The sequence below is a fragment of the Centrocercus urophasianus genome, unplaced genomic scaffold (genome assembly GCF_019232065.1).
Source record: "Centrocercus urophasianus isolate 14NV4802_14NV808 unplaced genomic scaffold, USGS_Curo_1.0 seq_21, whole genome shotgun sequence".
NCBI classification, from domain to species: Eukaryota; Metazoa; Chordata; class Aves; order Galliformes; family Phasianidae; genus Centrocercus; species Centrocercus urophasianus.
Window position 1 is genome coordinate 12,006,460 of NW_024884767.1, and position 24,790 is coordinate 12,031,249.

A 24,790-nucleotide genomic window follows, 5' to 3' on the forward strand; every position below is an offset into this window, starting at 1 on the left:
ATAAATTTATAGTATAAAAGCAAGACCATTTGTTAAGAAAGGAGCCTTATTTCCAGAATTTGTTGAGTCAGACTACTTTAGTCTTGCAAGATGCAGAAAGAAATAGCAGATGTGTCAACAGCAGTAAAAATGGATTTCAAACATTTGGGGTAATTTTTGCAAATTTAGAGGTTATCAGCAAGTTAATAGAATAATTGCAAAAGCAGCAGTAGCCTGTATGTAGCTGGAAAACAGATCAAAAGAAACAGCTCTAACAGCTCTCAAGCACAGCTCAGGCTGTCTTGCTGTGGTTCAGACTGCTGCTTCCTATTGCAGTATTTGGGTTTGTATCCAGGTGCTGGAAAAGCACAGTACTGCTGACTTGTGTTCGTGTTCTGCCCAACAGTGGAGCGTTTTCTGAAGAGCCGCATTTGTATAAGCTGATTCCCATGTTTTTACTCTAAAATGAGTTAATTGCACAGCTGCTTTTGATTGATGGTATGTTCCAGTTTTCAAACTTGCTTTCTAGTTTTTCATGACAACTTTGAATTTCAGCTCCATTTTCATGTATTTTGTCCCTGCCTGTTTTGTATCACCTACAGATTCAATACTTCATTCAGGTTCCTAAGTGTTTCGGCTTCCAGTTTTGAACTAGAGTATGGAAAATCATCTTATCTGATTATTTAATATAAATTAAAATGTTCTTCCCTCAGAACCTTTCTAGTGTTTATTAAACTAAGACATGACAGACTTTTTCATTGCTTTCCCTTGTTTAAGGGACAAAGCTCTTTACGTGTGAATACTCTGAAAGGGTTCTTTTCAAAGGCTGTTGCAGCATCTGCTGAGTCCTTCAATTTACTGGCTTAGCTACCCTTTGCAAGAAACACCATGTCAAGCTGAATTAGCAACCGCTGTCATCCACTGACTGTTGTTATTTTGAGTTCTTTAAAAGTGATTTCTAACTGGCAAGAACTTTACAGAAAAAAAAATCACAAAAATGAGAATCTTGCATCTGCTTTATTACAAGTTAAATAATATTTTGGAATTAAATATAAAAAATATATATTTTTTTAATTCTCAGATTGGTTATTCTGCCTTTTTTGAAGTCTTCAAGCACAGAAATTCCTCAAAAATTCTTGCTTCCACTTCATCCAAATTAGTGAGTGCCTGATTAATGATTCTTTGGATCTTGCAAAGTTTCTGAAAAATATATCATGAAAATAGAGTAGGAAAGTAAATTTCTAGATATTTTACTTGGTTATGAGGTACATCAGTGGCAGCAGTTGATTTCCTCATCATCATAGAATCATAGTGTGGTTGGAGTTGGAAGGGACCTTTCAGATCATCTAGTTCCAGTCCTCCCGCTTTAGGCAGGGATACCTCTTAGACTGGTTGCTCAGAGCCCCATCCAGCCTGGCCTTCAGTGCTTCCAGGGACGGGACAGTGACAGCCTCACTGGGTGACCTGTTTCAGTGTCTCATCACTCCAATCTTCTTCCTAATATTGAGCCAAATCTACCCTTTTCCTGTTTAAAACCGTTTCCCCTTGTCCTGTCACTACCTGCCTTTATAAAATGTCCCTCCACAACTTTTCTGTAGGCCCTTTTCAGCTACTGGAAGGCTGCAACGAAGTCTCCTCGGAGCCTCTTCTGCTGGCTGTAAAGCCCTAGATCTCTCAGCCAGACCTCTGAGGGGAGGTTCTCTAGCCCTCTGGTCATCTCTGAGGCCCTCCACTGGACCTGCTCCAACAACTTCATGTCCTTCTTTTATTGGATGCTCCAGAACTGAACACAGTATACTCCAGGTAGAGTCTCACAAGAGCGAAGTAGAGGAGTAGAATCACCTCCCTCAACCTGCTAGTCATACTTCTCTCAATACAACTCAGGATATAGTTGGCCTGCTGGTCTGCAAGCACACGTTACCAGGTCATCACATCTTTCATCACCCCCCAATCCATTCTCTTCTGAATGGCTGCTCTCAAGCCATTCTCTACCCAGCCTGTATCTGCACTTACAATTGCCCTGGCCCAGATGCAGGACCTTGCACTTGGCCTTGTTGAACTTCGTGAGGTTGGCATGAGCCCAGTTCTGAAGCCACTTCAAGTCCCTCTGGATGGCATCTCTTCCCTCTAGCTTGTCAACTGCACCACAAAGGTTGGTGTCCTCTGCAAACTTGCTGAAGGTTCACTCAATCACACTGTCCACATTGCCTGCAAAGAAGTTAAATAACACCAGTTTCAACACCGGTCCCTGAGAAATGCCACTCATCACTGGTCTTCTCTTGGACATTGACACTGACCACAACTCTCTGTGTGCAGCCATCCAGCCAATTCCTTATCCAGCAAGTGATCCATTCATTAAATCTATTTTTTTTTTTTTTTCCATTTTGGTGACCAGGATGTCATGTGAGACAGTGTCAAATGCTGTGCACAAGTCCAGGTGGATGATGTCTGTTGCTCTTCTTTTGTCTACTGACTCTGTAACTTCATCATAAAAGGCCACCAAATTTGTCAGGCATGACTTGCCCTTGGTGAAGCCATGTTGGTTACCACCAGCCACCTCATCTTTACTTTCCATGTGCCTTACTAGGGCCTTCAAGAGGATCTGCTCCATGATCTTACCAGGCACAAAAGTGAAACTGGCTGGCCTGCAGTTTCCTGGATCTTCTTTTTTTCCCATCTTGAAAATGCAGGTTATGTTTTCTCTTTTCCAATCAGTGGGGACTTCACCAGACTGCCATGACCTTTCAAATATGATGGATAGTGTCTTGGCAACTTTATTCACCAGTTCCCTCAAAATGCATGGACGGATCTCATTGGGTCCCATGGACTTGTGCACCCTCATATTCGTTAGATGATCTCAAACCTGATCTTCACTTACAGCAGGCAGATCTAACTTCTTACCATTGCTTTCTGCAACGTGAGTGGTGTGACTAGAGCCCTTGCCAGTGAAGGCTGAGGCCAGGAAATCGCTGAGCATCTCAACCTTCTCCATATCCCTCATGGCCAGGTCTCTGATTTCCTTCCAGAGAGGACCCACATCCTCCCTGACCTTCTTTTTAACACTGATTGAAAAAAACCAAACCTGTAGCATTTCATCTTGTTCTCCTTTATGTTCATGGCTAGATTCAATTCTGTCTAGATTTTACTTTCCTAACCTGATCCCTGGCTGCTCAGACAGCTTCTTTGTAGTCCTCCCAGGTAACCTGTTCCTGCTTTTGCTCCCTATAGACTTTCTTTTTGAGCTTAACTAAGTCCAGGAGCTCCTTGTTGATCCACAGAGGTCTCCTAGCATTCTTGCTTGCTTTCTTTTTTCTCGTGATACACTGCTTCTGGGATTGGAGGAAATGGTACTTGAATACCAACCAGCTTTCTTGGGCCCCTATTCCCTCCAGAACTTTTCTCCCATGTCACTGTGCCAAGCAGTTCCCTCAAGAGTTCAAGGTTCTGCTCTCTTGAAGTCCAGAGTTGCAAGCTTGCTGTGCAGCCTCTTTGTCACCCTGGGAATTTTGATCTCCACTATTTCATGGTCACTACTGCTAAGGCAGCCCTTGCAAGCTTCATGTTACTCACCAGTTCTTTCTTGTTGGTGAGGAAAAAGTCCATCATAGCGCCTTTTCTTATGGGTTTCTGTACTACTTGGAAGAGGAGGTTATCATCAACACATTCCAGGAACCTCTTTGATTTCTGGTGCGCTGCTGTGCTGTCCCTCTAACAGACATCAGGGTTGTTGAAATCCCCCATGAGAACCATGTTTTGTGAACATGAAGCTGCTCCTATCTGTTTATAGAGATCCTCATCCACTTGGTCTTCCCAATCAGGCAGCCTGTATGATGTCTCCCCTGCCTTCCCTTTAACCCTAACTCATAAGCTCTCTGTCAGCTCTTTGTCTATCCCCAGGTGGAGCTTCATGGACTCCAGCTAGTCATTGAGGTAGAGGGCAACACCCTCTCACCTTCTTCTCTGCCTCTGTTTCCTAACTAGCTTGTACCCATCTATTCCTACATTCCAGTCATAAGAGTCATCCCACCACATCTCAGTGATGTCATGGACATCATAGCCCTGTAGGCATGCACATGCCTGCAACTCCTCCTGCTTGTTCCCCATGCTCCACTCTTTGCTGTACAGGTGCTTGATTTGGGCTCCCATTTAGGCTGATTTACCAATTAGAGTTCCCTTATCCTGAACTTTATGTGCTGTCTTGCTGGATGTGCTGTCTTACTGGCCTATGATCCTACTCCAAGCCCAGGGCATCCATTACCATTGTCAGCCTCAAAGTGCAGTGATTTGAGGACCCCCATCCTCAGCAACTCTAGTTTAAAGCCTTTCTGATTAAATTAGAAAGCCACCATTAGTGACTTTCTTACAAAAGTGGGTGGGAGGGAATGAGAGGAAGCCTTAAGAAGATTTGGGGTTTCAATTTCAGCAAACTCAAATGGTGATTTCCTTTGTATATTTCTATCTGCAGGGAGACAAACTTATTTTTTCTTCGTACTTTGTCTATGTCTTTCTCAACATCTAGAATAAATGATACTCTGCTGAAGGGAGTGGAACAGCAACAAATATCTTTTAAAATGTATTCTTCTAAACTTTCAGGTGCAGATATTCTGATGTAGGTATTACCTCTTACAGCCATTGCATGCATTTAGATTCTTTTAGCTGATTAATAGAAAATAAAGATTTGTCCTAACATTTTGAGAATGAAGCGCAAGCATATGCAGCAACAATTACCTGCTTCTGTTTGGCTGCAATTTGAGATGGGCAGCCTTTGACAAATGATATTACATATTTACCATTTTTCCAGAAACTACATCAGGCTAAAAACACATCGTGTCTTCTACAAAGGATAGAACCCGCAATCCACTGCATATGGTGCTGTCGAATCCATGCATACACACCTGCTGTGTATCATAAAATCAGTAAATTGAAACATTCTGTCAGTGATATTTTATAGAATGTAGAATTTTAGTGTCATCTGTGTCCCTATGATCTTTTTAGGTTGATGGTTACTCTGTAGTAATCTTCTTAACAGTCACAAGGTAAAGCTACATATATAATCCAACATTATGCATCTGGTATCTTGTTTTATCTCTTATTTCAAATGCCTACATTGCTCTTTTGAGAATACTACTTTAGATCTTGAGTAAAAGAATATAGCATTCAGATGCCTTGTCTTTCTCCGTGTCCAGCCACTGCAACAAGCTGTTGCTAAGCTCTGGCAGTACTGATGATTAAAATATAAAACTGAAAGACTCAATTATCTGTACTTTGTGCGAATGATCTTGACTTCTGTGAAGACTGGATGATTTCATAAGCAAAATGATAACAGAAAGATTTCTAAGACTATTGAATCTTGTTTTTCAAAACTTTTCTTGTTTATAATTTGTGTATAAAATTCCATATTTTATATACAATTCAATATACAAAATATTCCTTATTTTTACAAAAATTCAGAACAAGCAAATTTCAGAACATCTTATTCAACTTCATGCAAGCTAATTTTACCTTCAGAGTAAAGTGTTTGAATGGCAGCTTTTTGTGCGTGTGTGTGCGTGTGTGTGCTCAAGGGCTATTTTATAAAAGTTGTGCTTTTTTTAAAAAAAAACAGCACATTGAAAAATCTGTGTCTGCCAATAAACATTTTAGCAATTTCCCATATTTACATTTTTCAGCTCCAGCAGAATGTGGCACATTCTTTACTAAATAATTAGCTCAGCCAAGGAAATCAAGTTTTGTTGTTTCTGACTAAATGTACCAAAAACTATTTACATGTCACATTTGTGCAAATAACTGAATCCAGAGCTAAGCAAAGCAAAAAGGCTTTTGTTATCTGTTGAAGTTGTTCATGTTTGATAATTTAAGAAACTTTAGGCTTGCAGTTCGGGTGTTACTGTTTCTTCTTGTATCTGACTCCAGTACATGCCTTATTAGGACTGCATAAATCACAAAGTTGGTCTGTGCATGTTGTTTTGCTCTGTTATGTTAGTTGATCTTCAGTCTGTTTAACTGTACTCAGACGCTTGCATATAAAGTTAAGCACATGCATGTTAATTCCACTAAATCAGAAGAGACCATTTCCTACTTGAATGCTCAGCTGAATTGGGTGCTGAATGACTGACTGTAGCTTTTCTAGTACAAATACAATTGCTGCATATAGCTGGTGCTGTTTTCAGAGGTAGAGTTATGCCAATTCAGACTTTTTGGTGATGTAACTGAAAACATGCTAAAACTTTTGAAATTGAAACATTTTCTGTTTTAGAAGTAAATTCTAAGAAGACTTTTATATTGTAGCTAATGACAAGCGAAGGAATTTAGATGGAAGTCCTTACATAAACATTTTCTTTTCCTTTTAGCTTATTAAAATTCCCAAAGTTGATCACCCAAATGAATCGCATACATTTAACTTCTACTTGTCAAATGTTGGCAAAGATAACCCTCAGGGAAGCTTTGACTGTATCCAGCAAACTGCCTCAAGGTAAGTTTTACTTAACATTTTCTGTCATGGCAAATCTAAGCAGATTCTGTGGCTTTGAGCATATAGCAAAAATCTTCAACAGATGCATGCTCTTAGTGATGAGCTGCAGTTAAAAAAAAAAAAAAAAATTCCTAGCAGTAGCATAATTTTTTGTTCATTATAAATACTAGCTTTTACACAGAGTTATTTTGGTTTTGCTTTAAAAAGAAGAAGCTTTGAGTAATTTTTCACCTCTTCATGCTATTTTTAAAAGCATTTGGAGTTCCGTATCATTCAAGCTAGACCAGGTCCATTCTCCAACCACATGTAAATGTAACTGGCAGCATGCTAGTAGGATAGCCATAATGGATAGTTGTCTGACTTTAAGAACCACATTAATCAGTGACCTTACCCATAACTGCATGACTGCTGCACTTCAGAGCCCAAACGCAGTACAGAAGCACTTTGTCCTGATTCATTTCAGTAAAGGAAAAAGTGTTAATTGTCTAAGTAATGGCCAAGAAAATACTATCTTTCTATGTCAAGTTTGCCTCAGCGCCGACAATAACGCACTTAGTGTAGCATTGATGTGAACAATTGTCTGTCTTGTTTATTATGAAGTTGCAGGCAGATTTTGTTTAATCACATTGGAAGCTGATAGCAAACAGCCAGTCAAGCGTGTCTCAGGTGCTAATCGTGTTTGTGGTACAGAAAAGCTTCTGCCCTTACTCTGGAAACATGGGATTTGTCTAGATAGAGAATTTTGCCAGCAGTATGAAAATGAGCTGATTGAATAGCTCTCTGCCTGACAGAAGATCTCTAAACATCCTCCTTCTCTGTGTTAGTTTTCTTCTACTACAATGCAGCCTTTCTGTGAACTCATGCAACTAATGGAACCACTAAAAGCTGAACAGTTTAGTGATTTCAAGTTTGGAGTGGTGTGTTTTGGTGTTTCTTTTTTTGTTTAATTTGTGTCTGAAAGGGGTCAGACATCTGCTGAGGTACAAAGTAAGCCTACAGGAGTGCATATTGAGTTGAGAGGTCTTGCTTCTTCTTTCTTTTGTCTGATTGAAAGCTCTGCACATGTACTGCAGCTGCTAGTGTACCGAGGCTGCTGCCAGCTCCCAATTAGAAAATCTGCAAGAGACCTTAAGGAGAGCCATTGTGGAGGACTCATAAAAATCGTTTTTCTGAGAGATACCGCATCAGGCTCCTTCTTTAGGGTTCTCAAGTCTGACTCCAGTGTTTCACTAAGCCTCTCTGTGGGCTCTTTGTTGCTTGGGAAGGAGCAGATTCAGTTAAACTAAACTGAATTCATTTTATAAGTAAGACTAAATTTAAGAACTTTTAGTTAGAAATAATTCTGAATAATATGCTTACATAGTTTGAATGTGGCTCTGCAAAATCTAATTCAGATGAGCTTTCACTTTGTTTCTTTGTAGTCAGGTCTTGGTCTGTTCAAAGTATTTAATGCAGAATCATTTTTGAAAATAATTCATAAGGAACCTCTGGAGAGTATTTGGTTTCCTGCTGAAGGTGGGTCTGGCTTCAAAACTGGCTTAAGTTTTGCAGCCTATTCTGCAGTAGATTGCGCAGTGCCCTTGGTCAGTGCTCAGAAGCTCCCATGGCGTAAGCCTGTTCTGAGCTGTGTTCAATCTGTTCTTGCTCTGGAATATTTTAGAGCTGGTTTGGGAGCTGTACCATGCTCTAAGACTGCCACACGGAACTCCTTATCTTCTTGACTTCATGTCAGGCCACTACAGTCCTACATGGTGGTAGCATACCACATGCTGCTGACCAGTGCATGATGCTTTGGTGTTGGTGATGGTCCTTCTTGAACTGTTCAGTTCCTATGGTGTATAAAGACAGCAATGTTCAAGGAAATGTGCAGTAGGTAGAATTTGTGCTCTAGATGGCAAGAACTATTTTCTTTTGTAAATGCTGTGATTTCTGAGCAAGAAATAATACCAAAAATACAGCTCTGAGCTTTGGTTGGACAAAATTGTAGCTGTATCTTGAAATACTGTGCAGTGACTCGGCTTGGTCTACCTTTGTGACTTTCAGAAACAACTTGGTAAATTAAGAAACAAGGTGCCAAATGTTCCTCAGCCTTTTTTTATGGAACCTTTACTAGGTTATTCAAATCATCTTTAGGGTTGTCCAGAATGTTTTGCTCTGGTGCAGCCTAGCATCCTTTCTCTGTTCGGAGGTGTTGCTGAGGTGAGTGCTGCACAAAATAATTGTTAACAGCCATAGTCACTAAACCAGACTAAATTAAGTTGCTATTAGGCTATATAGGAAATCTAGGCTACATGTGTGCTCATCTGGCTGAGAGTATTACACTGTAAAAATGTGTTTAAACTTATCCAGGAGAAATGAGGACGCAGTTCTGGGGAAAATCTCCCTTTTCACTTAGTTTGGAACTGTTGACGCCTCTGACCATGAGCCACTGCTGATGTCTGCAGCTGCTGTGAATGCAAGGCAGAAATCCTAGAGGACTGTGCTTCTTCAGAAACCTGATGCCCACCTGCACTTTGCTGAGGAGACACATATCTGGTCTTGCATTCTTTCCTGTTGCATGGGGCTTTGGTCTAAGTGTCCCTTATTTAAATACACATCCCCAGAGAAGCAGATAGTTAAACCACAAGTGCTGCAGGTTGCTATCAAACACTGAGTCAGCAGGGGATCCTGAGAGAGTTCAGGATGGCAAATAGCATGCAAGCTTTAGGGAAAGTCTGGCTTACGTCTCTTGAACCTCAGAGGGACTAAAGCAATGATGGGCAAGACCTCTGCCTTTGACAGGCAGAGGAAGCAGGTGACTTTCAAATGTGTGTTTAACTAATTGCTGAGCATGACTTGAGAAGGCTCTAAGACATGGGTGTCCAACTTTTTCTTGCCACCACTGAGTAAAAAGGAATTGTACTGGGCTACATTTATATGTTACTCCAAAATAATGCCTCTTATTTATTTCCATGGAAACTCAATAGATAGAAAGAGCACAATAACACTATTCAATAGAGCAGATTCTCAACTACTGAACACTCTTTTTCAACACAGTAACCACCATTAGCTGTGCATTTTTCACCAGCGATAAACAAGAGCCTGCCTGCTGCACTCATAGAAATCTACACCAGCAGAGGCGACCCACTGTCACTGTTGTCACTTCTGAAACACAGCACCCACTGCCTCACTGTGCTCACATTCACTGTTTGGTTTCCATAAACATTCAGCAAGTGCTGATGAATGTCAATGGGTACCATTTTTTCAGTCACACACCTTTACTGCATCTGCACTTCCATGTCAGATGCCATTTTGTCAGATTGGTCCTCTATTGCCATCTGTCACACAATATGTAATGGGATGCTGGCAGGAAAGTCCAACCTCTGCTGCTCTACCACCACCATCTGCCTCTGACATTGTAAAATAGGAGGTATTATTTTCAGAACAGCTCTTGTAAAATATACAATATTGTTAATATATAAATAACATAGAATTTTAATGTATTTATTAAAACCTTAAAAAAAAAAAAAAAAAAAAAGAGGAACAAAACCCATAAAACTAGTGGGTTTCACTATGTTTTTGTGAAACTGATGCATCAGTCAAGTTCAATGCAGGGGTTGCAGTTCTCAGTGAGCTCTCAAAACGTTGAGTTGAGATTTCTGATGAAATTTTAGTCTTCGTGTGCTTCATCCTTGCAAGTTATTGTTCACAAATATACATACTGCCAAAAAGCAATGACGCTGAATAAAGTATGGTTGTGAAGCAAGGGGTGTAAGAGGGGAAATGTGGAAGTCTGACAAAGAGGCACGATCAGATTTTTGAGTTGAATGTCTCATTGCAACTCTCTATGTTCCGTTTGAAAATTTGCAGGTAATGTATGTGTATCAACTGAAAATGAAGTCACAAACATAAATTGATGACTTTTTTGGCAGACTTGAACCCTGTTCTCAAACTCCTTTATCAAAACTGAAAGCACAGCTGCGCATTCTTGACTGTTCAGATCCCTGTATTTAGCAGTTATTTGCCTTCACTTGAGTCAGCACTGCCCTCCCAGTGCCTTTCTTGTTTTCAGTCGACACAGCGTTAATAGCACACCAGTAGTTAGGTTGTTGCTGAGCAATGGGTGCGTGCCTGGGGCTGCTCCACTGTGAAGAGCCACCTCCATGATGGTGCAGGGCAGCTGGGCCACACTGCCAGCTGTGCTGGGCATCCTGCTGCCTGTGGGCTGCGGGTTGGGCATGCCTGCTTACAGACATATAGTGCTTATAGTTTGGATGTCAGTCTACTTCAGTTTGCATTGTAATCTGAGTAGTTTATAGTAGTTTTTTGTGTAGCAACTCATACTATCCTGAGCTTGCCTCTTGTATGTGATTATATGAGAATATTGTAAATATATTGACAGATAACATTGATAAAACAGTGATGTTTGGTTTGCAGAATAATTTGAAACGTATATTACCTAGTGGTGAGAACTGAAAAACATTTTTCTTTGCCTGACAGAGCAGCTTTTTAGGTTTTTATACAACCATACTTCTAGACTTGAAATAGTGCTTGGGCTCATTTTTTCTCAATGTTTTTATAGTTCTGGAGCCTCACAACTGAGTAGCCTGGGATTTATACAGAATAAAATTACAGTATGTGCAACAAATGATTCCTATCAGATGACCAAAGAGCGCATGACCCAAGCAGAAGAGGAATTACGCAATCGAAGTGCAAAGGTTATTAAGCCTGGTGGACCATATTTAGGTATGGTTGTATTTCCTTTTCTACTAGATGTCTGTAAGTTTTCAAATTTAGTAATTGGTCCTTTCATCATACTGTCAGCAGAGTTTATGTGTCAAAAGTCTCAGCGTTAGGTGGCTCACTATCATACTGCAGATTTAAAATCTGTTGCTGCATTAAGGGTTGGCTTTATTTTTCCTCTGGAAAGCCTGCCAGCTCTTCCTTCCTTATTATTGCTTGGCTGGTAAAAATTTTGACCATTGAAGTGCAGGGTTTTATCTTCCCATACACATACCTTCTCTGTTTTAGTAACTAATGTTTTTGGTTCTGTAGCAACACTTTAGAATACAGTGTTAAACCAGTACTTGTAAAAGTAATTAAAAAGAAAAAATAAAGTCAAGGACATCTCTTACACAATTCAATTACTTGCTTCGAAAAATGTGCTTTTCATACATGTTAATCAGATTTTGTTTATGCTTTTATCTTGGATGAGCTGTTGTTACTCTAAAACCGTATTTTTTTCCCATAAAAAATAACTGTCATCTGCATGTGGATTTCATCATTTTGCACAGAACAAAATGTGTAGGCGAGACTGCATCATTAAACCATTTTGAGTACTGTTTCTCCAAGGAGAATGGAGATACGAGTCTCGGTGAGCACACAGTGCTGGGGCTGGACATGGCAGTGAGCTAGACAAGCCACATCAGTCCCTGTGCAGAAAAAGCCAGCATGTGCTGGGCTTTGTCACTGTGCAGACATAGACACCCCTGCCATGGCAAGCTGCATGCTCCTGTGTCTCTGCCTGCAGAACCTTCTTAGAATTGCAAAATGAAGAGCAAGTGGCTTCTGTTGTGGGTATAGAGCTGGGAATGGGTTAATACTGGGACTGGGATGTGCACTGTCCAGGCTGCAAGGTGAGATGTGCCATGTCACTGCATTCTGCAACAACATTCTGCTTGGAGAAGCTCCATTTCACATGGATATCTGTCTTCTTTGCGATGGTTGCTTGAACAGGCTCCAAGTGAATGTTTTTAAGTTAAATAAATGAGGTCTGAAGATGAGCAGCAGGAGAATGATGGTGTTTGGGGATGCTTCTTTTCAGGCTGGCACAGGCAAAGATAAGGTAGGATAGGGTTAAATTGCTGCGGAGGTATGGAGGGTGGTTTTCAGCATGCTTCACACAGCATAGATTGGGAGCTGAGGTTGTCACTCGTGGTAATATGTTGTTATGTTTTCAGTTGATTTTTTCAAAGTGATTCAGAGACATAACTTAAGGTGCTTGCTTGAATGCCACATACACTATCCATAGTGCCAGGGATGCTTATCTAAACTGTGTTTACCTTGTGACAACACATCAAATGCGTTAATACACAACTGGCAAGTTCATGCTGCTCCATAAACATATCATGTGCCTTTTTGTGGTTAGGTTTGTTCTTGAAAACCAGAAAGCCAAAAACTGGAGATTGAAAGATTATAGTGATTTGGCCTTTTCTGCAAAATGGCAATAAATTTTTACTGTTCCTGGGAATAGCAGTGTATAAACACAACTATGTGCTGTTCTCTTTCCTGTGACTACAGAAATTTCCTGAATTCCAAGCATTGCTGTTGGAAGAGTGGTAGAGCTTCAGTTCTTATGACACATATTCACTAGCCTCCCTTATGTACCAAACACGAATTGTTAACATCTGAAAAATGCAGTTTGTCTCACATCCATTACTGTAGCAGATGTTATTAAAAAATGGAGTGGAGAAGTTGAGGGCTTTTCCTGGGAAACTCAAGTTAATGGTTGACTGCTGTTGCTGTAACATTCTGGATTCACTGTTTGCAAGCACTTGCATTGTTCTTTCAGTTGAGAAATATGTGTTTTTGTACAGTTTGATCCAAAATGCTCTGCAGGCTTTTTTTTGAAACTTCTTTGTCATGTATTCCAAGAACAGTTAGATTTTTTGTGTATTGTTTCTGCCCAACTTGATGTCATGTGTATGGCCATATGTAATAAGAGGGGAGAACTTTTCTTTTTCAAATAAGTAGGTCAGGCAATGACGTCAGGTTGGTAGTCTCTTTGAGCAGCAGTGCTATTATTTGTTCAGACGTGGTCTCCCTTGGCATTAATGACGAACACTTTAATTATATAGAAGGCCTTTTCTTCAAACTGTGTTATTCCAAAAATAATCTGATTTATTTTATTCAGTGCTTAAGATCATAGACTGGAAAGATAATAAAATCAGCATTTACTAAATTTACAGTGAAGTCTTCCTAACAATATAACCAATTTACCTGATTTTTGTTGTATTGAATAATTTCTTAATTCCTACCTTAATGCATCTTCACTCTGTGTATTTCCAGTGGATCTTAAAATGCTAACCAAATCCAGTTCTTGCAGATTATTTGGCCTGGTAATCTCTTTAAAATCAAATTCCTTTTCTTCTCCCAAACTCCCATATAACTTCTTTTTTTTAAACTCTTAATTTAGGAAAAAGAGTACAGATAAGAAAAGCACCACAAAGCATTCCAGATCCTGTGCCTGAAAGGAAGAGGTCAACACCTATAAACCCAGCAAATACAATACGGAGGACTCATGCAAACAATGCTGTTTCTCAGCGACCATACAGAGACAGAGTGATTCACTTACTGGCATTGAAGACCTACAAGAAACCAGAGTTACTTGCTCGTTTGCAGAGAGATGGTGTCAACCTGAAGGACAGGAATTCTCTTACAGCTATCCTGCAGCAGGTGAGATCATGGTTGCCAGCATTTTTTTTACTCCTGCTATTCTTTTAGTCATAATTTTGGGATGTGTTACTCCCATGTTTAAATGAGAAAATAATAAACACCTTAAATAATCCTCTCACCATTTAAGTGTTTCAACTGACTTTATGCACGTGCTTCAAAATGCAAGTCAAAGTGAGGGAAGAAAAGATTAAAAGATATGTGGGGGTAGTTTTGTTTTGCTGGGATGGTAGGCAGCAATTAACTATTTTTAGCTTTGTTGCTCCTAATGCCTTCTTTTTTTTCTTCCCTCTGTTTAAAAAGAAAATGCTGAACTAGGTAATTAAGAGAACCTGACCATGCTTTCTCTCAGTTGCTTGATGTAGCTCTTCTTAGTACTTAATATTTCTTGCCCTAGACTTACATGGAGTAAAGTCCAATAATGAACTAAGTTATTATTTCACATGTACGTAGTTGGTGGCCTTTATATGGTCAGTGCCTCTTCTTGGGATCTGACGGTCTTAGCAAACAGTAAATGAGAAAAACAGTGGTCTCTTTTGGGGAAAAAAAAAAAAGCAACAAAAAACAAAAAACTGCTTTGCTATCATATGGATTCTGTCCTTGTCTTTCTTGCAGGCTTCTTCCCTGTATGCTAGCTTTTCCAGTGCCCCAGTGAGCTGGGTTCCCATTGCATTTCTGTATCATATTCATAAAAATCACCAGTAGGCCTGCTGCATGACGTAGATGAGATTTCTAAGCTCTGTGTTCAAGTGTGCCACATACTGCTACTTTTTTAACGAAATAGTTCTGATAAGGCCCATTAAAATAACATGCAATGTTTTTAATACTACCTGTTCTCACAGACTGATGACTGTATTGTGTATGTAAAGTAGGAGTATTTCCTGTGTATTTAGAATAGTTTTGAAAATCACTGCAGTGAGTAACTCAATATTTATGCAGTTTTAGTTGATCCTGCACTGAGTTTTAAACAGTGGTTGTTCAAATAATTTAAGTATTGTTTAGTTTGTCCAGAACGATGATAGGGTGTTGTTTTTTTTTTTTTTTAACCTCAAAGATGTGTAATTTAAAGAGCCAGGTTCTTACATATGAATTTAATCAACTTCATAAATAATTAATTTTGTATTTTAAGTTTCTGAAGCTCTGCTTGCTATAGTAAAAAAAAATATGACAATCATTTCTTTTTCCATTATTTTTGGCAATGTTTAGAGACTTTCTTGGAGTCTCTTTCTATTATGTGGTGTGAGTTGTGTAAAGGTATTAGTTTACATTCAGAAATAAACAAATTAGCAGCACTACACTGTAGAAAGGCTTGTTGACATTTTTCTTGTCTTCATTATTAGTTTTCTAGGAGCCTAAAGTCAGGAACCAAAACTGTGTTCTCATATGCATATATTTCATTATCTTAGAATGCAGCTTTAATTCAGTTTTTAACAAAGTTTACAGATTCACCATATTTTGTTTACTTTGAATTATTTTTAAGCAGAGGAGAAACACACACAGATTAGCAGTATTTATCCACAATAAAATTAAAATCAGGTGCAAGAATGTGTCAGAAAAGACAGCAAAACATAAAGAATGCTTAACCCACAAGCACATTTAAATCCTCCTTCATTGAGCATCAGCATTCACACCTTTTAATAGTAAACATTACAGGACAGAAAATGCTCAAGGCAGCACAATGTGGTGGTGGTGGGTGCAAAGTTTTGGAGCATTTTGTATGAGGCAAATGGATTGACATTGTTCTTCTTTGAGATTTTCTCTGAAAGTTTGAGCAGGTATCAGAGTAGGAAGCCTGAAACAGTGCTTTGATGTCACTAGTCATGAGATTTTGCTAGAGATAGCTTGAATTTTTTGAGTATACTTTGTGTTATTTTTAAGGAAGATTAAAAAAACAAACTTATTTTCAGAGACACATAACTTCCTCATGATAGCATCTTGCTTCAGTCAGCTCTCTGCCTGCAAGAGAAAGAATGCATCTGTACATCACTCTGTTAGCTATACATCTTGATTCCTAAATAGATCTTGATAAGAATTCCTGCAGTTACCTTTTTTCCACCCATAAACAGCCAGTGTGTCTTAAAACTAATGGAATGGGTGAAAACTTATTCTTTATACTAAATGAATAAGTGTCTTTCTCATTATCAAGTAAGCTTTTTCAATAGAAAGGTATTGTTTCTTGTGGCGCAGTCACCTGAAAAAGAAAATTGATTCTATTTACAAGACAAGTGATGGCAAATAAAGCTTCTCTTGCTCCTTCTGCAGTCACTGAGGTGGTGAAAGAAGCATTTTCCAAGAACTCTGTGCTCTGCAAACACAGTGCAGCACTGTCAAACACAGGAATTGCTGGTGTCATCCTGAAGTTGAGCAGCACAGGTCTCTCCACATATTTCATTCTGGCGTAGCTGTATTTAAAGGCAGAGATATGTGATGCAGAGAAAAGTTTTTCTTAAGAGCACAATTTCATAGAAGCTTGCATCTTTGGGGGATTTTTTACATCCAAAATTTTATATCCAAATTTGACCACATTTCTGAGGATCAGCACACATGACATGAAAACTACTTTGTATTTCAGCTATAAAAATGGTGCTTGATTTTGTTTATGTTGTTGATTTAGCTGTACATTACTACTGTGGTTTACCTTTAGGTATAATTGTCTTTTTTTTTTTCTCTTTTGTAAATGTCTAGGTAGCCAACTTGAATCCCAAGGATAATTCTTATACTCTGAAGGATTATTTATTTAAAGACATTCAGAAAGACTGGCCTGGATACAATGAAGTTGATAAACAGACATTGGAGTTAATACTTTCTAGGTAAGTTCAGTTCTCTCACATGGGGGTCTAGTTAGACTTCTTGGATTGCATTAAGTAAAGAGGAATTGTCATGGGCCACATATGAAACATATAATATGGTTAATGTATGCTAGTAACAAAACTTTTATTTTTAAATTTTTTAAATTAAAACTTCAAAAAAGAGGGCAACAAAAACAAAGCAGGTTGGTCTCATGCTGTAGAAGAAAGAAAATAACAGTTTTAGAAACTGTGTGTTTTGCCAATATAATGAAAGGACTATGACATGGATACTTTTGCCTTGTAACCTGAAATGTGGGTAATCCTTACAGAAAAGTAAATTCATCTCAGAGTACCACCAGCACCAGTCATTTGGGATCTCCTGTAACTTCTAGTAAAGATGCTGCATCAGCTTCTCCTTCCCAGGTATTTTGTGGCTTTTAAAAATTATTTATAATGTACCAAGGTTTAACTTGCTTTATACTGGAATAAAATCTATAATACAGAGCACTCGTATTATCTTTGCCGTATGAAAAACTAAAGCATTTACTTCTAGATGGATACTTATGGGCTTTTTTGGTTTTATTTTTTGAGATGGTTGCACTGTCAAAGACCTTAAGACTTAATGATAACATAGCCTAAAAGCTGCCATGTTTAGTCTTCCGTGTTTCAGAATGTTCGGAATCTTTGGAAAGACAGAATTGCTGTGTACTTGCTCTCATGTAAATACGTCTAGATTGGTCGGAGGCTATCCCTGTAGTGTTTGAAGAGCTGAGATGTTAGCACCTGTCTATCAATAGCACACTGACCCTTGCAGGAGATAGCTCATCTGTAGAGGCTAGACTTGTTGACTATCCATTATTATCATGTACTTTCTGATTAAAATCTTAAAGTCGTTTTGTATTGCCCCTTGATTTGTTTATCTTGGTGTGTAGGAAGGCATTTTGAAAACTATAAATGTATATATATTTTTTGTTGTATGATTGCATGTATTCAAGTTTCTTTGTGGTGTGGTAGTTAAAATGATCAAAGATGCACAAACATAATTATGTTGCTGTTTAAGTATAATGCTTAGGAAAAGCTAGAATAAGCAGAAATTACAGTTGCAATCTGCTGTGTGGCGGTACATATTTTTTCTTGCTGCCATCTTTAAACACCCAGTATAATGGAGGGTAAAAGGGAGGTCTGGATCAGTGGGTCCAGGCTTCTTCCAACCTTTTCAAACTTAAGATACTTGCGCCCTGCTTTGCTATCAATAAAAAAGTGCAATACAAACTCTTCAGAAGTGGCTTGAAAAAATCCATATGAAATGCATTCCTTTAAGGAAAAGTACGACACTTTCTTTGAAACTGTATTTTCATAACAACTGAAATTTGAAGAAGTTTAGGTACACCAGAGCTTGTGTGTAATGACAAACTGTAAAGTACTTGGCATCTCACACTGTTAAGATACATGAGTTTAAAAGTGGACGAAGGGCACACCTATTCTTCCCTTATTTTCATCCTGTCAAACAGCAACATAGTGTGTGTGATATGGACCTCTATGTGTTACAACTAGATGGCACAGAACTGTGCCCAGTGCTTAGTTTAAAAATGGTGCCACCTTGTAAACCAAGAAAAAGCACAACAGGCTTGTTGAGGAAAGCATGAACCTATGTTTCAACTGGACAAAATAGCTGGAGGGGCAGCTGCAGCAGAACTGTTTTTTCAACATGTTCTTTGTTGTCTCCTCTTTAGTTGGTAGATCTGTGTTCAACAGCTGCTTGTTCTTAGGTGTTCTTCATTGAAGTGAACGCTACTACTCCATTTTGTTTTGCAGAAACGGCTCTTGGATTTCAACTTCATTGATCCCCTGATGAACAAGAAGCCGAGGATCTCCCACCTCAACAGTCGAGTCCAGCCGTCCTTGAGTGGACCCCCACCTGCCCCCAGCAAGAAGGCAACCCTTGCCACTGCAGCACCTGCCCCACCATCCTTGCCTGCCGCCCACCTGCCTGCCTCCAATCCGCCCCAGACTGCCAGCTCAATCTCCCCTAGCACACCTGAGGGGCGTGGGATGCAAGATCTGCCTGTAGATAGCATCAGCCAAAGTGGCAGTAGTGTCTTCAAGCACCAGCAAGAAAAATATACCTCTCGGACTCCTTTGGAAACCCCAGCGCCTGCTGCTGGTAAATTGGAACATCCCACATTTGCAGGTGAGGAGGATGTGTTGTGCAAGAAGTCCATGAAGAAGGCCAAAAAGCATAAGGAGAAGGACCAAATCAAAAAGCAGGACACTACAAGAGAGCAGAAAGATGAAGGACTACTTGAAAGCAAAACGGACCTTAGAAAAGAGGAGACTGCCATGATGAAAAGCCCCTCTGGTTTGGAGTCAGATGAAGGTATTAAAATGCTGCTTCTCATAACTATTGCATGAATAGGCCTTCTGAAAAGACACTAGAAGAACAAAGACTAGAAGCATGAATAATCTACTTTTTCCCCTGCTGTATTTTAAGTTCTTTACCATTATCTCTTACTTTATGATAACGAAGGATTAGGAAATAATTCGTTGTATCCTCTCTCATTATATTTTAGTTACCAGCTTCTTCTTTATGAAACTAACTAAATAAAATAAAACAAAATAAACAAAGCCCACCAAACAACTCAGAAGCAGAGGCTGAACTTTTTTTGCTAGAGCATTATCTAAAATTGGGTACATTTTAAAGAATTTTCTCTCTGCAGTACTGAAATCATTAGAACAAGGAAATATTCCATGGGTATCTATTGAAAAGTAAATCTTTAAAAGGAAAGCATAGATGCTAGAAAAAAAAAACAGGTAATGGATTTGGTTTTTTATTTGACTTACATTAAACTGAAAGTTTATTTAAGTTTACTGCATGTTTTTTAATCAACTGTTTTTAAAACCTGCACATTGATAGAATTAGAAATTAGAAAAGTTTGACATACAGGTGCAGCATGGTAGTTTACTGAAACACACAGTTCAGACATAAATGTATGTGATCATGCATTGAAATACAAGTTTCATGGCAATCTGCATTTTCATGGAAAATCTAAAACGTACATAACCTGACATACAGTTTTCTTGAGTTTTGGCTTTAACAGCCACAGAACTCACTACTAAAGCAGGCTAGAAGTCAGGTTGACCCTTAGCTGTCACAGCTGGAAGGTATGTTTAGAGCATGCAAGGTGCCCCTTTGAAGTATTCTTCTGCACGTAGAAAAAGTGCTTTGAGGTGATCTTTTCCCACATGCCCTTGTTATACTGCTTCGTGTCCACATGTGGTGTGAAATTACCTTGAACATATTTTGACTTTATCAACATGTGAGCATTTTTCTCCAGATTCCAGCAATATAACTCCAAATGACTAGGGAAATAAAAATCTGTATTAACTCTAATGTTGATCCCTACATTGAAGCTTTTAAATGGGCTGAGCCATTTTAGCAAATATTGTTTGAGTTCTTGGAAGTAAAATGCTCGAAGCAAAACTCTTCACAGAAGTAGTGTTTGTTAACATTGCTGGCTGCATTTCTCTCAGATATTGTTCTGACTTATGTACTACTTTTTTACTATGCCTCCTGCTTTCAACATTATAATTTTAACATTAAATGTAATCATCATCTGTAGAACATCGTAAAATAACTCTTTTCCCCTGCCTTTGCTCAGATGGCTTACAGATTTGTAAAAGTGGCTGAGCATTAGCAGAAATAATGTGCTTCGACAGTGGCAGTGTAAGATAATAATTATTATTAGAGAGGTTTTTTTTGTTGTTTTTTAAGCTTTCCAACAAACACCAATGAAAAAAAAAAGGCAGAGGTTTGATAAGATACAAGAAAAAAACACTAATTCCAGTTACAACTTAATTTTCTTTAAAGCAGCTGTTCTTACTTATCAAAAAGGTAGATGGGTCTTGAAATATTTCTTTAAATTGATTAGAGGGTATAGAGGTGCTTTTATAATGTCATCGAAAGGGCGATTTGCAAGTGCAAATAACTTGGAAACTTGGTATAGCTACATTAGTGAGGAACGTCTCTTTGTTGCAGTTTACTGAAGCCTGAGTGCCAGTAACCCATACACAACAGTCTTGACTTTCCTGCATAAAAGAGTGCTGAAATTAAATGTAACTTTGGATGTCCAAAAAGGGCAGGGAAGGAAGGATAAAAATGTGGCATAAAAAGAACTTCAACTTTCTAGTGTACATATTGTAGTCCTCTGCAGCATGAATGCTGGTATAAATCAAGCTATCTAATTGTGCAGCTATTCAAGCTGTTTAATTTGAATTGCTGTGCAAATGCCACGTTATGTCTTGAATTAATAAAAGTTGACCTCTGGTTAATGCTTTGGTCATGCTGAACCTGAGAAATAAACTAGCCGTTCCTCTTTTTGAACTGCAGTACTGTGTACTGTGGAGAAGGTCATATGAGCCTTGTTAATATACAAAGCTTGTTTGCAGTAATTTACTGTCAGAATAGAACTCTATAGGATTTTTTCCAGGCCTTAGGTTCTTATTGTTTGGCTATATTAAAAATCCGTTTATCACAAGTGTCAAAACTTCTGCTTTTCTATAGGAGTTGAAAAAACGTGCACTGCCTCCACAGATTCTCCTTCATCAACAAATGAACTACCAGACTACTTCAAGTGAGTAAAGTGATAATTTAAAATCTCCTGTTATTTATTGAAGCGATTGAAAAATCACCCGTACAAAGTCTACTTTAGTTACAAAATTGAAAAAACTACCAAAATGTAGTTGGAGAATAACAACAAATTCATTTATAACGGCAATTTCCTATAAAGGAGCTTGCCATCACTCTAAAATTACATTTTAAGTTAACTGGTTGCCTTATTTAAGTACTCTTAAGTTTTGAAATCTGAGCTTGTCCTTTAATTATTTTGAGAGAGAAAAGAAATGTTAAAAACAATTTTTAATACGCTTTGGCAGATTTAAAAAGAAAAAAAACCACATTTAATGTCATTCTTCTTGAAGACCAAAAGAAAAAGGCATTAGAGTGTGTGCTGCTTTCTTTTTAGACAAAAGGAGAGCTGAACGCCAAAGTACTGAGTATGCGAAGTTTGAATGAAGATCTTGTTTTCACCGCTTAGTACATCTAAGTTGGGAAGGTGGTGAAGGAAAATTAGCAAAATTTAAAGTCCAGCATTACAAAGTGTATATATATGAACTAGCAGGAGTTAACCACCAAAGTTATTTCTAAAGATTATGTAAATGACCACTGATAATTGGAAGCTACAGCAAAACAACCAATTTTACAACAGAATCATAGACTGAAGACCTAGAGATAAGAAAGAAACTTCAATTCAAATTTTAATTTTAGATTCTTAATTATAGCTGTGAAATAGGTACAAATGTGCTGAACTAGTATATGAAATGTTGCATATCTGTAGTGATTGGGGTATTACACTCTTTGCCGTCGAAGAAAGAATTCCCAGTTAAGGTTAATTTTAGCTTCTTCGCAGATAGTCACACATCACATTAACATGCTCAAAGGTTAAAATTTACCTGCCATGTAACGAAACTTTTCGTACTTCATTGCAGTAAGACAGGCGTTAAGAAACTGGATTTGAAATGGCATAATAGCAGAATCAATAGTTTGCTAAATGCTTGGTTTTGTGGTTGTTTTTTTCTTGGTTTTTTATTATTATTATTTTTGTTTGTTTGTTTTGTTTTTTAAGAATAATAGAATTAATTTTCAGTGAGAGGGATTATCCTTTGCACTGTAAAATAGAGAAGTTTATACTTCTGCATATTTATTGCACTGAGATGATGTAGGTAGACAGAGTAAATTGTGTTTTGCAGAGCTACAGTTTAGTGCTTGAAGCGTTGGGCTGAGAGTTCAAACCTGTGTTTAATTCCAAACCTTTCCTGGGTTAAAACAGATTCAGCTCTTTGACATCTGCTTCCCATGTACGCTGAAGGCAATGATACTGAGCTTTCTAAGATGTCTTGAAATCTTTTGTCTTCACATAGAGAGATATACAACTCTGTTATGTAGTCTGATATTTCAGTTGGGTGCCTTTAAGCTTTGCTAAAAAGGGGAAAAAATAGTGTAAGATTTCATCAAGTTGTTTGAGTTCTGATTGGGTGTAAACACTTCAGTGGAGAATTCTTCATGAAAGGAGCAACCTTTCAAATAATTGTACAGATAATCTACCTGTTAGCTACAGCTTACTGGAAATAACTTACATAGAGTTGCTTCAGGCATCTGCTTTGTCTTGAGGAAAAGATTGAATCCTTGAACAAACTTGCAGGTTGATCCAGTTTAAAGGATTTTGATAGTTTATTTTAGCTCTTTTTTCTGCCTCCAAGTACTACACAGTTCATTAGTATAATACTAAAGCATGTTGAAGATAATTTCCTATCACAAATATTTAGTGAGTAAACTTGGAAGGGCAACCTCCCGGATTTGTTGGTTGAGACCAGAGAGAGGTGACTGTAGGGAGCTGTCTTTGACACAGTGATCATGAAATAGTTGACTTCATAATTTTTGGCGTAAGGAGAAAAAGGTTAATACTCTCTATTTTAAGAAAGAAAACCTGATGCTACTCAGGCAGCTAGTTAGCAGTGTCCTCTAGTAATTTTCTCTGTAGAGTCTCTCCAAGAGTGCTGGTCGCTTTCCTGGAATCAACTCTTGAAAGTCCAGGATCACTCAATTCCATTCTGCTGCAAGGCAAGCAAACAAAGTGGAAGACAGGCCTGGCTAAACAGAGAAGCCCTCATAGAATTAGGGCAGAAAACATAGAATCTCAAGCAGCAAAGTCAGGATTTATGGGGAGAGTACAGAGCTTCAGTTACATCTACAGCTGGGATAAAACAGGGAAAGCAAAAGCTCAACTTGAATTGATGCTGGACAACAAAAAGGGCTTTTTCAAGTATGTCAATAGCAAAGGGGGATCAAAGGAAAACACTGTACTGATAGTTGATACAGGTGACCAACAAGTCATAAACAAAAGGGCTTAAGAAAAGGTGGAAGCATTTAATGACCTTTTTGCCTCAGTTTTTAGTAATGGCAGATCTTTGTCTGCCTGACCCTCTGACATGGAGGACCATGACTGGAGAGTCAGTGACTTTCCATCCATGGTCCCTAATATTGTACAGTTGCAGCAGCTCAGTGTTCATAAATCCATGGACCTGGTGAGATTCACCTTCAGAGTGCTGAAGGACTTAGAAACATTAGTGCTGCGCTTCTCTCAACCATCTTCTGAAGATTGTGAAAGTCTGGGGAGGTCTCTGCTGACTAGCCTGAACTTGGAGACTAGCCAGCATTACAGCAATCTACAAAAAGAGCATAGGAGAGGAGCCAGGAAACTACAGACCTGTAAATCTAACCTCAGTCCCTGGAAGAGTTACAGAGAAGATTGTCCTAGGGGATACAGGAAGTCAGTTAATGAACAAAGCTATTATCAGTCACAGTCAGTGTGGGCTCATGAAGGGACAGTCCTGCCGTAATAATTTCATCTCCTTCTCTAATAAGGTCACCTGCTTCATGAGTGGAGAGAAGGCAGTAGATGTAATCTTTCTATATTTCAAGTAAGGCCTTTGGAGCAGTCGATCTGTGAGATAAGCAGGTTCACACCACACTGAGTGATGAACTGTCTCGATAGAAGAGCTCAAAAGGTTGTAGGGAATGGACTACAGACCACTACAGTGGCGTGAAGTTCAACAAAGGAAAATACCAGGCTCCTCACCTTGTCTGGGACAGTCTGGGATACGAGTAACAGGAGAGCCTTAGCACTGGAGCAGCCTCACCTTGATGCCGTTTGCAGTTCTTGGCTCCACAATCTAAAAAGGATGTTAAGATCCTCAGAAACATCCAGAGGAGGACAGCAAAGCTGCTACCAGGACTGGAAGGCATATCTTGTGGGAAGAGATTGAGGGCAATTGGGTTGTCTAGTCCATAGAGGGCTGGAAGGTAATGTCGTCGCTCTCTGCCACTCTCTGAGGAGGGGAAGCAGAGGGAGGCACTGGGCTGTGTTCTTGGTATCTGATGGAAATGGCACAAAGATGCCAAGGAAAGATTCAGACTGGATGTTAGGACATTACCAAGGGGCTGGTCAAACTCTGTAACAGGCTTCCCAGAGAGGTGGTCCCATACCTGACAGTGTTTGAGGCA

At 38.9% G+C, this 24,790-nt stretch overlaps 1 protein-coding gene across 1 annotated transcript in view; it reads left to right on the top strand.

The window, feature by feature from the left end:
• Positions 1-24,790, top strand: part of ELL2 (elongation factor for RNA polymerase II 2) — a 49,069-nt gene that overhangs the window by 18,988 nt on the left and 5,291 nt on the right. The window contains exons 3-9 of the mRNA XM_042822961.1: positions 6,330-6,451; positions 11,013-11,176; positions 13,626-13,885; positions 16,568-16,692; positions 17,001-17,094; positions 18,487-19,048; positions 21,233-21,302. Coding sequence (XP_042678895.1) covers positions 6,330-6,451; positions 11,013-11,176; positions 13,626-13,885; positions 16,568-16,692; positions 17,001-17,094; positions 18,487-19,048; positions 21,233-21,302 — 1,397 coding nt within the window. The remainder of the gene's footprint in view (positions 1-6,329; positions 6,452-11,012; positions 11,177-13,625; positions 13,886-16,567; positions 16,693-17,000; positions 17,095-18,486; positions 19,049-21,232; positions 21,303-24,790) is intronic.